This window comes from Arachis duranensis, chromosome 3 (assembly GCF_000817695.3).
Source record: "Arachis duranensis cultivar V14167 chromosome 3, aradu.V14167.gnm2.J7QH, whole genome shotgun sequence".
Classification (NCBI taxonomy): domain Eukaryota; kingdom Viridiplantae; phylum Streptophyta; class Magnoliopsida; order Fabales; family Fabaceae; genus Arachis; species Arachis duranensis.
This window is the reverse complement of record NC_029774.3, coordinates 26,422,430-26,435,496: the sequence shown is the minus strand read 5'-3', so window position 1 is coordinate 26,435,496 and position 13,067 is coordinate 26,422,430. Positions and strand designations below refer to the sequence as shown.

The 13,067-nt window shown below is 30.9% G+C and overlaps 1 protein-coding gene across 1 annotated transcript; it reads right to left on the bottom strand.

The window, feature by feature from the left end:
- Positions 1 to 6,882: 6,882 nt before the first annotated feature.
- Positions 6,883 to 10,712, bottom strand: LOC107478287 (organic cation/carnitine transporter 4-like). The gene is made up of 2 exons (XM_016098422.3): positions 10,268 to 10,712; positions 6,883 to 8,054 (listed from the first exon to the last, which is right to left on the bottom strand). Exons 1-2 carry the CDS (start codon positions 10,710 to 10,712, stop codon positions 6,883 to 6,885), a joined length of 1,617 nt encoding a protein of 538 aa, XP_015953908.1.
- Between the last annotated feature and the right edge of the window lie 2,355 nt (positions 10,713 to 13,067).

The window sequence follows — 13,067 nt, the reverse complement described above, 5'->3', positions numbered from 1 at the left end:
ACCCACTCAATCTGGAAGAACTATACAAAACTTAGAATCTCAACTAACAAGATTAACATTATCAAGGATAACCTCGGCAAGAGTGGAGAATTCCAAAATATTCTCCAACCGACCAATTTAAGATGCCTATATAAACAAACGAGCAACCTCAGAGCAAGTCAGGTCACAGAACTCATTTTCAGTTATTTTCTTACTCTGATATATTCTTGCTTTCTTACTTGAGCGTCAGAATGCTTTTTGCAGGTGTTCCCGCCGCGGTGTTTTTCCTCAGCCGACATATAACTTTTCTGTCCGAGCATAATCGCAAGCAGGAGGAGTCACTATACCTCGGCCACAGACGGATGGAATATTTGGCGCCCACCGTGGGGCCCTGAATCAATAAAAAACAACCACAAGACAACATCAACAACTATAACAGTAAAAAAGCACTCAGAAAATTAACACAATAACAAGCTAGGTGTTTCTGAATCAAAATTACAGCTACTCTTATTCCAATTACCTATTTGCATTTCAATTAACTCAGTTCGAAACAAAACTAAAGTACATAAAGCAAAGAAAAAAATAGAACAAAAATCTAATCTCAAAAGTAAGGAAGTTGCAGAGAGAGCCACGATAACAACAACAACAACCACTACGACGATACTTCAACGATGTTGTTAAGGGATGATTGACGGAAGAAAGAGGGACTGAGTGAGATGGCAGGAGATAGCAACGATATCGGCACTACTTGTCAAGACGGTGGCGGCAATACTTCAAAGAATGACAAAGCTACTGGCGACGGAAATTCAACGACGTCATTAAGGGATGATGCATGAAAAAAAAGATCGAGTGAGAGGGCAGAAGATAGCGAGAACGTCGATGCTTCTTGTCACGATGGCGGTGATGCTTAGAAGGACCGAAACTACGTAATGAAGAAAAAATAGAGGAGTAAAAAATGCGCTTCAAATAACAAGAGAAGTGTTCTTTTGATATGGAAAAACAAAAATAAATTTAATTTTTAATATTTTAAGAAATTATACAATTATCCATTTTAAATAATAACTTAATTACAAAATAACTCTATTATAGTTAAAATATTAATTCTTATTGAATTAAAATAACTCAGGTTAAAAATAAACGTCCAGTTAAAAAATAACACATCATAAAAGATAATTTATATGTTATTTTAGAGAGGGTTAGATAAATTTTACCTTTTTATTATATATAAACTTTACCATTTTAATTTAAAAATTATTAACCCCACATTTTATCATTAGAAAAGTATAGGAAGACAATGAGAATACTAAACAATGTGAACAATGAATATACCGAATGTTTAATTCAATATGTATGTAGACGATTACCTTGATTATTCTCAATTAGATGGTTATTCCTTTTAATTCGATTTACTCATACACAGTTAACAATGGCTGGATGTTAAATTCACTAGGGGTGTGTGTGGTTGGAGGGAATACAAGTATATTCCCAGGAATTTTGAGATGGGAATATCTTATTCCCATATTTAGTTCAAGATTTAAAAAAATTATTCCTGAGTATATTTTATTTCAAGGAACTGAATTCCCACCAATTTAATTCCCATCTCTTCCCTAGTTATGGATTGGAATGTATATAATGAAACAAAAAGACTAAATTACCCCTGCTATTTAATACATATTTCAGCTTCTTTTTCATTTCTCTCTGAAGAAGGAAACGGCGAAACCCTAGCAGAGCTTTGTTTTTGTCCCCAAATCAGTGAGACTTCACCAACGCCACCGCCACCAGAGCTGCGCCGGCGCCACCATTACCCTAAACGGAAGACTGGTCTCCTTCTCTTCTTCGAGTTCATGTTCGCATTGCTTCTCTCTGCGAATTCTCTTTGAATTCTCTTCGAATTTCTCATTAAGGTTTGGATTTTTTTATGCTTTCTACATCATATTACACTAATTTTCTGCAATAGACTGCTAATTTGATTATTTATTTTCTATTTTGCTTGATTTCTTAGATGTTCTCTGTGATTATGTTGCATGCAAACATCGTGTTTGATGATTTGCCTCAAATAAAGAGTTTAAACTTGTTGTCACCGATTTTGATGATATAAAAATGGATTGAGAGAAACTTATCTATCTATCTTGAATTCTCGATCTGGTTTTCAATCCACTGAAAAATATTTCAATCTATTGAGAGAAACTTACAATTCTTTTTGGGTATTACTGGAAATTCAATATAAACGTTTTTCCTTTTTTATTGGATTAAACATGCTAAATTTAAAATATTCAAAAATGCATTGTTCTGATGTTTCAGTTTATTCTCAATATCTTCATTGCACAAATTCAAATAGTTACTGTTGTAGTTACTTCTTAGGCAGAACATATTTTCTTGTGTGAACTTTATTAATATGTATGTGAACTTTATACGAGTAAGTCCATGATCTTGTCACTGGATTCATTTTCTTGCTACTGTTTTATGTAAGTCCATGATCTCGTAGCTCATGGAAGAAATCCCCATGGTTAGGTAGCATTTGGTTGCTGTTCCAACACAAATAAGATACAGACGTTAGAGACCAAAAATTTAAAACCGTCACTGTCCTCATAATTATTAGATAGTTTATATACTTTCAAAATATAGGGACATACATAACATGTCTTAAGGATGATTTTTTAAGTCAATTTTTGAACCTAAAAAATACAGAAAAGCAAGAGACACATTTTAAGACGAATATGCAATGCATAAATATTTGTTATTTCTTTTGCTGGTATATAGAATATTAAAAAAAAAGAAAAAAGAAAAATAATAACATGATAATAGTTGTGTCTTATTCATTGATTGTTGTATGCAAGTTGATATAGTTTATTTGAAAAACAACAGTTGAATTTATTACTCATTTGTCAACATTATTTTCAATTTTCAGGAATATAGACACATATCTTTAAGAAGAATTTCTTTTTTTTATTCATCCAAACCTCAGCCTCATCAGTTTACCATTTTGGCCTGCAGCACTCCTACTTACCCCGGTTGCAGCATCAGTGATAGTGTTGAGAACTTCTTTAAAGACCTTTATCCTTCTATATACCTTTATCCTTCTTGGTGAGTACCGCGTTGAGATTTTAGTTTTTGTAAATTTATATTTTACTCTTCTTTAAGGAGTTCAAAATTTTGTGGCTTTGATTCTGTTCTACTTATTTGTTCACTCAAGATTTTTTAGTATTTTCTAAGAATCATAGTATGGATAACATAGACTCGTGTAATCAGTAATTTCAGGAAAATACAAAATTACTTATTACTCCTATATTCAGAGTACAATATTGAATAACTAATTAACAACTTTTTAATAATAATAGGTAGTAACCTCAAAGACAGTTGTAATCTAACTTTGAAGTTTACCATAATTGACTAAGTTATATAGGTTTACTAAAATTTCCCTTGCATTTATGCTTGTATAGAAATTATTGATTGAGATTTCATGTTTGGCCTAATTAATGCTTTCCCTCTATGAAATGTTTGTTAATTGCTGTTCTTTTCATACTTGTGTGATTCCTTGTTTTAAGATGATGAAAAATTGTCTTGTGTTATTTTCTGCTTCTATAGAAAATAGAAGAGAATACTCGACCTAATTCAAAGCAAACTAAGCGTCAATGGACGCCACACGAAGATGTAAAATTGGTTGAATGTTTGGTAGAGCTTGCAACTACTTCTTGAAAGTGTGACAATGGCACGTTTAAATCCAGTTATGGAAAATATTTGGAAAAAATGCTGCATGAAAAGATCCCTGAATATGATCTTAAGGTACAATTTTTTTACATAATACTTGTTTTCTTTGTTTATAATTTTGTATTTGTGTTATAATTGTATAGTTTACAAAATATTTATGCTTTTATATTGAGATGTTTTACTGCTGTCATTTATTTTTAAGATGATGATGGGATAGAGATGAAAGAACCAAAAAGAATTTAGTTTGAATATATAAAAATTGCAGTGTGAAAATTAAATAAAAAAAACTTTATATTCAACTTACATATAAACTTTACTTTATTCATAATAAGTTGGTTATTCAAAAACTGAATGATTATTAATGTTCCATACATTCATTATATTTAGTTATGCTTGGATGAATTGTGGTGTCATATACAGAGTAGTAATAATTCTAAATTATTTTGCTATGTTTAGGCTAATCCACACATTGAATCAAGGGTGAAATTGCTAAAAAGACAATATTTTGCAATAGTTGAGATGATGGACACGGCTGGGAGTGGATTTGGTTGGAACGACAAAGATAAAATGATTGTGGTGGAGCGACAAATTTTCAATGAATGGAAGAGTGTAAATTCTAAATAACTTTCTTAATACAAGTTTATTTATCTTAAACTTTTTAATATTAATTGCTTATTTATTTTCTTTTAATTTCAGTCCCATCCTAATGCTAATGGCCTCTATAATAAATCATTTCCAAATTTTGAGGAGTTGGGAATAGTATTTGGTAAAGATAGGGCTCAAGGAGGCAATGCAGAAAATATAACTCAAGCAGTTGCTACAATGGAGGCTGAGCGCGAAGCAACCTTGAGTGATCGGCAAGTGAATGAAAACATCCAAGTAAATTTGGAAGAGACTGAAATGGAATATGAAGTTGATTCTCAAGTACGTAAGCAATTGACTTTAAAATCATGTACATAAATTCACTTATTGTTGATCCTACTGCTGTGTATTCTTGGATTTTGGAGTGATTCTTCATTAGTTCATTTACTTTAATATGTGCCTATGACTAGCCTTAACTATTCCCATCATATTGAGCATTTAGATAGAAATACTGATCTTCATTTCTGTGGAATATAATAACAAAGAAAAAAAATATGAATGTAATCATGCAAACAGAATTAGAATCAGGGTAGTTAATATTCTATTAGGTTCTGTTTAGTTAGTTAATGTTGTTAGTCTTGCTGGCCAAGGCAAAGATAATGCTTGTATATACAAGTGTAGAGCATGTATAATCAGTTAGGCTACTTGTTCTTCATTTCTATCAATATTGAATAATCTTCTGATGTTCCTGCTGGTGTTGCTTTCAATTTTTAGGAGCCTCCAACTCCTGGTGTTCCTGTTGCTCTCGGTGCTTCTGCTGCTCCTAGTTCTTCTGCTGCTCCTAGTGCTTCATATATAGAAAGGAATAAAAGAAAAAGAGGGAGCAAAAGTGAGGAAGTGATTGACATAGTAATAGAATCAATGAGAGATATGAAAGGTGCTTATCAAGAACACACAGCCGTTTTAGTTGATATGGTTTCTTGTTTTAAGCATGAGAAAGAAGGAGTTGAGCGCAGAATGAAGCTAATGGCACTGTTGAGAGATGTTCCTGGTTTGAGCGGTGATGATAGAATGAAGGCTGGCCTTAGCATTCTAAGGGACAATAGTCTGATCGACATGGTGTTCCAACTTCAACCGGGGAAACTTTTGCCATTTTTAAAGAAATTGCTTTAAATATTGCTATTTTTTGAATTTTTATTGAATATTATAGTGACTTGATAGGAAGACATTTGTGCCAATTGTTGTTGTTGTTTTGTGAGGAATATAAGTAGCTAAAATCCTAGTTCCTGATGTCATTATATCAAGTTTTAAGATCTATGGAAAACTAGTTAAAGTTTCTCTTGAACTAGAATGTGTAGCAACTGGTGATGGCTTGATTCTAAGAAATATTTGTTGAAAATTGACGGTGGATTTTGGATTTTTGTTGCTTTGTGTATAATTGATCATAGATTTTGCATCTTTGGAAGTAATTACAATGTTAGGAGAATAGAGATGCCGCCATTCAGTTAGTTGAGGATCATCTGAGATGAACACTGCTCCTTTTACATTGTCATAGTCACTAATTTAATTATGATAAAATTGATTTTAATTAAACATTTGTTATTAAGGGTATTATAGTAAATTTATTAGTAGAGATAAAATTTAGAGTCGATAATAATTTAACTAAAGATATTTGTTATTAGGAATATTTTAGTAAATTTAAAAAAATTAGAATCAATAATAATTTAACTAAAAATATTTGATATTAGGAGTATTTTAGTAAATTTAAAAAAATTTAGAGTCAATAATAATTTTAACTAAACATATTTGTTATTAGGGGTATTTTAGTAAAAAATTTAGAGTTAATAATAATTTAACTAAACATATTTATTATTAGGGATATTTTAGTAAATTTAAAAAAATTAAAATCAATAATAATTTTAACTAAACATATTTGTTATTAGGGGTATTTCAGTAAATTTAAAAAAATTTAATTTTAGTAAATTTAAAAAAAATATAGAATCAATAATAATTTTAACTAAGATATTTGTTATTAGGGGTATTTTATTAAATTTAAAAAATATTTAACTTTTAGTCATTAATATTTTAATTTGAATGATTAAGGGTAATTTTGACATATTACATAATATGACCAAGATATTTAAATTCAACCAAACAAAAATTTAGTCATTCTTAAGATTATTACATAATATTCCAATGTATTAAATTTTACAACCAAATATGAGAATCATATATTTCAAGTAATCTCTTTCCTAGGAATATAATGTCCAATGAGATTACTTAGTAATAAAATTTAATCTTTGAACCACACATATCTTAAATGTACATATAATTATTCTAATGTTAAAATTTATCAAATAATTTAATATAAAATATCTTTTTAGTTTATTGAATTTTATAATTCATTATTCACGTTGTTTACAAAATAACTGAATCTCGTAAAATTGTTTTATCATTTTATCTATTTATCAAATCACTTACTTTTGACGACCTTGATCATTATTAACAACAGCTTAACATATCACTGAATCGGACAAGACTTTGTTGCTATTCTATTATTCTCGTTATATAACAACATGACAATTATAACATGTAAAAGAATCTCAAGCATGATCAGACACTTGTTGTGGCATCAGATTCATTCTCAGCAGCCTCCATTCCAGTTAACGTATCATAGAGCGGTTGGTTCAGAGTCTCTGGCAAGTAAAACGCAAACATTCCTCCACTCATCCCACAAACTGTGAACACCACAAATGGCCACCAGTCTCCCAAAATCACGACGACCGGTGCCAAAATGGCGCCCATCTGCGATGCTTGGGTGGTGCACCCAAGCGCCACATTCCTCACCACAGTGGGGAACAGTTCCGCCGTATAAATAAACAACAAGTTATAAGTCCCTGCCATTCCAAATATACCTAAAATACTACACACCATTCTAACACCTTTCCATGCCCCTTTGTTTCCTATTAGGGACCCTAGAAAGCAAAAGAACCCACTAAACCACAGGGTTAATATGGTCAATGGCTTCCTCCCTAACTTATCCAAAAACAAAGTTGTTAACATGAAAGCTGGCATCTCAGATATAGAGTTCAATATGACGTTAAGGTAAAGGTTGGTTCCAAGGTTCACTACGTTGAGGCTGAGGCCGTAGTACACCACGGAACACATGAAGTTTATAGCCACTGAAAGGAACAAGCGCGTGCGCGTTACTCGCGAGCGAATAATGTCCACTACACAACCCGATACTTCTTCTTTGTTCTTTATAGCCGGTGTCACCGCCGGCGAACACAAGTCCTCGTCGAGGGCCAGAATAACACCTGGCGGGAGGTGGTTGCCGTTGGTGGTCGCAATGGCGGACATGATCGCCATGGCCGCTTTGATTCTTCCCTTCACGAGGTACCATCTTGGTGACTCGGAGACGAAGGGAAGAACAAAGAGGATGTAGAGAAGAGATGGCAGGGTGGAGGCGATGTAGAGTTGGCGCCATTCTGGGAACAGGTAGGCGATGCCGGCGAGGAGGGCGATGCCGGAGGAGAAAAAGTAGAATGTGGACATGCCGGCCACGCCGCGCATTGTGGGCCCTATCGGTTCGGTGGCGAGGACAAAGGCGCAAAGGCCAACGCCGCCGGTGCTGAAGCCGGTGAGGAAACGGAGAGTGACGTAGGAGAGGTAGTTAGGAGCGAGTGATGTTAGCATTCCGGTGATGGTGTTTAGGATGCAAACCATAGTGAGGGAACCTTTTCTTCCAAGATTTGAATCTGAGAGGTGGCCAAATATTCCAGCGCCTGAAATTATATTGTCCAGAGATGTATAAATTAGTGAAGAATTCTTCGTGTACATAATTATGTGATGACTCACATAAAAAATAAAAATGATAATGAGATTTTTTCTTTTTTTTATTTATTCTGTATTCTTATATTTTTTGAACATGTATGTGAGTCATCACTAGTAATTATATTATTATAAATTAAAAATATTGCATGTAATATTATTCAGTTTGCAAAAAAAAAAATTAATCATCATGTACGAGAGTCATCACTCGTAATTATACTATTATAAATTCAAAAATATTGCATGTAATATTATTCAATTTGCAAAAACAAAAATTAACCATCATGTACCAAAGTCATCACTCGTAATTATATTATTACAAATTAAAAAATAATGCATGTAATATTATTCAATTTGCAAAAAAAAAACATTAATCATCATGTACGTGAGTCATCACTCGTGATTATACTATTATAAATTAAAAAATATTGCATGTAATATTATTCAATTCGCAAAAAAAAACTAATTATATATATGTATATATTATATTACTATAAAAAAAATTAATTGTTTGTATATTATATGTTAGATTATTTTTACTATAACAAGTTTAATTATTTTAGTAATTGATTATTTATTTAAAAAATTTTATGAATTTATATATATATAATAATTACTAGTTTAATGACTAATTTTTAGTATATAAAAATTTTGTTTTGCATATTATTAGAATTTTTATTCTTTAAATTAAGATAAGGTTTTTACTATGGATTGTAAACCATTTTCACTCCTATTTCTTAATTAAACTCATTTTTAGAGTTGAATTAAGGTTATTTTATTCTAATAAGATGGTTGTCATATTTTGCTAAGATGTATAAAAATAACTTGAGAACTTAATATTAGTTTTGGTGAACCAATGATGACCATATTATAATGAATAATTTATGATAAGTATAGTTGGAAGATCCCCACTTTTCTGTATTTTGTCAGTTTGTTGTTCTATGGATCGGACCGTCATTTATATTTTATAAATTAGAGCTCAAGATTAAGTAAACAAAAAATGAAATGTATGAAAACTTCTTTTGCAAAATAAAATTACTATATATTTATATAATTATATAAATCTTCACTCATTTTTTGTAATCTTATCTGCAAAATCTCATATACTTTGGCCTTTGTAATTTTAGTATAAAAAAGTATAGGTAACTAATAACATTTTTGAACAATGTGTGAATAATGTGAATTAATAGGGTTAAAAGAATAAATTTAATGAGTAGCATTAAATTAGAATATAGTGTACTTGTATTTGATTGATAGTTGTTTATGTTGTTCAAGATAATTATTGTTCCCCTAACACTCCTATTTTAGTATAGATTAAAGGTGTTAATTAGTACCTAACTAACGCGACATCCTGTGTTTATTTGAACAAAGATTCGGAGTCCATGCATTCTTTATTTTATCCAGAAATATAATGTGACCATTATACAGATTAATCTATCGACATAATTTTGATAAATATATGTCATCTTATATCCTATATTCCTATGTGATTGATATAATTAAAATTAAAATTCCAACATACAGTAATCTAGTTATCATTCACATACATTGATGCACTCTAACCACTCTCTGAGTAACCTACTGATGTTCAAAGGGTCTGGAGCTCTCAACCAAAGTACATTTTAGTGTCGTAATAATTATGATCATTTTCTGGTATGCAAATAACGATATCATTAATTAACACTTTTCCTAACCATTTCTTATTCACTACATATTTGTCTAAAACACATGGGAGAAGGAAAAAAAACGTTAAATGATATAAAATTTACAAACATGTTAAGTATACAATAAAAATAATATTTAAAATCAATTATTAAAATAGAATATATCTTAAATACAAAATACGGTAAATCGATAATGTTAAAAAATAAAAAATAATTTAAATTTATCTTATTTAACATCTATTAATTATTACAATAAATAATATACTAAATAAAATAAATTTTAATTTTTTTAATTAACTTATTTTAATTACTAAATATTTATGCACAATATAATATGTATTAAAAATGAATTAAATTATATATATTAGTTGATTTAATGTCTAAATAACATTTTAAATTCATGTTAAGAAATAATATTCTTTATGTGGTAAAATAATGCATGCTAATTTTAGACTTCACAGCAAGAAAACGGAAAATAAAATGAAATAAACAGAAAATCTCACCGATCATGCAGCCGCCAAAGAACACGGCCTGAACCAGTCCAACCTTATATTTGTTGCCACAAATCAAGCCCCACTCCGACACCGTCGACATACGCGGTCCTCCAACCCACTCCCATGTTCCCGGTTCCAAGTCGCACACGGTACTTGCGGCCGGATCGCATTTGGAACCGGGAACGCACCTCCATTCCGGCTCACGATCTGCAAAGATAATGACCATCGTGTGGAAGGCCTCGAGCGCCCACGCGAAGGTTGTGAAGACAAAGTGCCTCATCTGCCACCTTCCGAACTCGCCGCAATACATCTGAAGCATCTCGTCGAAGCAGAGCTTCTCTGGCGGTTTCATGCCTCCGTTGGCCGCGACACTGGAAGGTATTAGAGGAGATTGGAGCTCCGGCTCCGGTGCAGCCTTTTTTATTTCATCATGGGAAGACGTCGTTGCTGCCATTTCATAACTTACAGAGAAATTGGTTTAGGAATTAGTTGTGTTGAGTAATGTTAATTTCCGAGCTTCTCTTGAATATATATAGTGATGACTGATGATTATTGAAGCTTATATTATGTTGCGTTTGACAGAGACCGTAGTTATATATATTTTTCATCAGAACTTGGTGTGATTATTACTGATGATTAAGGTGAGAAGGACGCACGTATATACCGAGTGTATGTATGTGAAAAGTAGCCCAAAAGCGTATACCCATCTTTGTGAAGTATTAGATTTTATTAGATGTATGTAAACTAAAATATAATAAGAAAATATGTTTTTGAATTTATTAAAGTCAATTATTATAGAGTAAATTTCATATCATATTAAAAAGATATATTAAAATATTATTTTAATTATAAAATATAAAATATACAACAAATATATTTTATTTTATATTACTTAGCAGATAATTTGATAATTTTATAAAAAATTAGAATTATATCTAATGACCAATTTTGTTAAATATAGTATTATGTAATATAAATTTTTATTAAAATATTAGTAAAATAAATTTTTATAAAAATATTACAAATATAATTATATCAAAATTTTAAATTTTTTAGTTTTCTTTTGAATTAATTTATTTATATTTTAAAAAATAGAATAAAAAATAAATCAATAATATTATTATTTTTCGGTGAGTAAAAATATGCTAATACAAAAATAAAAAATCAAGGATGACAAAGGGTACGGTGTTCATGACTCAAATTGACCCAAAGATTAAATTTGGGTTTAACTGATTTGGATTAAATTTGGCCAATTTTATTGTGACTTGAATTAGATTTGAATGCTAAAAAATTAGTTTAAATAGACTATTTAATGGAGTTAAGATTAAAGTTTGGGTCACCCAACTTGATCTAGTTGACTCAAAAATTAAAAAAATGTATTATAATATTTTTTTATTAATCAATTCATGTAATAATCTTTTATATAAAAAATACTTTTTATATATTTTGCAAATATGATTAACACATCAACACCACGCGGATAACAAGTTCACAGTCTTGACACAAAATTATAAAACGGTTGATGAATATATAATAGCTACACTTCTATGAAATTTGGCATTATATATATTAAAGTTATTATTTAATTTGTATCCTTAATATTTTATTGTTATTAGTTATTTTGAGATTCTAAATTATTACCAAGTTAGTGATGTGTTGGCTGTTAATTTTGTTTTAATAGTCCTTTAAATTATTACTAAATTTAAAACGAAAAAGTTCTGTATACAAGCGATTAGGGCTTGTAAGTATTACAAGTCAATTAATCCCTAACTCTCCAAAACGCGCTGTAACTGCTACGTCCTTTACACGTGCTATATAAAGATTCCGCGTATATCTAACTATCAAATTTAAAAGATTTGTTTCCTTCTTTGTTCTCATTCTTTTCAAATTTGCTCGTTCTTCTTCTCGCGCGTCTTCCCCTGGTTTTTCGATCGTTCTTTTCCCCTCCTTTTTTACTGATTTGTTCTTCGTCATTGACGTTAGTTCCTCTCTCTGTAACTCCAGCTTCATTTTCTATTCGATTTTTTGTTTTCTGAAATCAAAGTTTGAACTCGTTTTGAAGATAATGGATGATTCAACCTCAGATTGTCAGCTAAATCAAGGCGAAGTGGATTATGAATTTGAATCTAACGAAGTTTCTGAGGTTTGATTTACATACGATTACTCTGAATTTTGTTGCAGTTATTTGTTTAGCATTGTGTAGCTGAATAATTTGTGAACATTGACTGTGAAACTAACGCGTGAATATAAATCTGTGGATTAAATGTAATGTTATTAGTTTTGGTTAATTATCTGCAATTTATAGCAGACGCTCGGGTGTAGATCAAAATTTTTTGGGTGTATTTTCGGGGGAAGTGTGGGTGTATTTACAGTTTATGGCTTTTTTTGTTATTTTAGTTGAGTTATTGTCATTTGGGTGTATTATATCAGACATGATTGGGTGTATTTTTTGTTTTTGACTTGGTGTATTCTACAGCCTCTCTCTGTTCTTGATTACCAGTTTCTTCCTATTTTAGTTGAGTTGTTGTCGTTCGGGTATATTAGATCAGATATGATTGGGTGTATTTTTTGTTTCTGACATGGTGTATTCTACAGCCTCTCTCTATTGTTGATGACCAGTTTGTTCCCAAGGTTGAAATGACCTTTACCACCCTTGAAGATGCTGGAAAATTTTACAGGAACTACGCCAAGGCTGCAGGGTTTTCTACAAGAGTTCGAAGCACAAATAGGAGGGGAAACAAGATTAAGAATCAATTGATTACATGTAGCAGAGAGGGAAAATGAAAATCTAAAATATCTCCGACCGAGA

Excerpts from the sequence above, each read along its gene's own strand:
- LOC107478287 (XM_016098422.3), bottom strand. The coding sequence starts at position 10,712 with ATGGCAGCAACGACGTCTTCCCATGATGAAATAAAAAAGGCTGCACCG. Across the intron at positions 8,055-10,267 it reads CTTTGGCGGCTGCATGATCG|GCGCTGGAATATTTGGCCAC; the intron begins GTGAGATTTTCT and ends ATATAATTTCAG.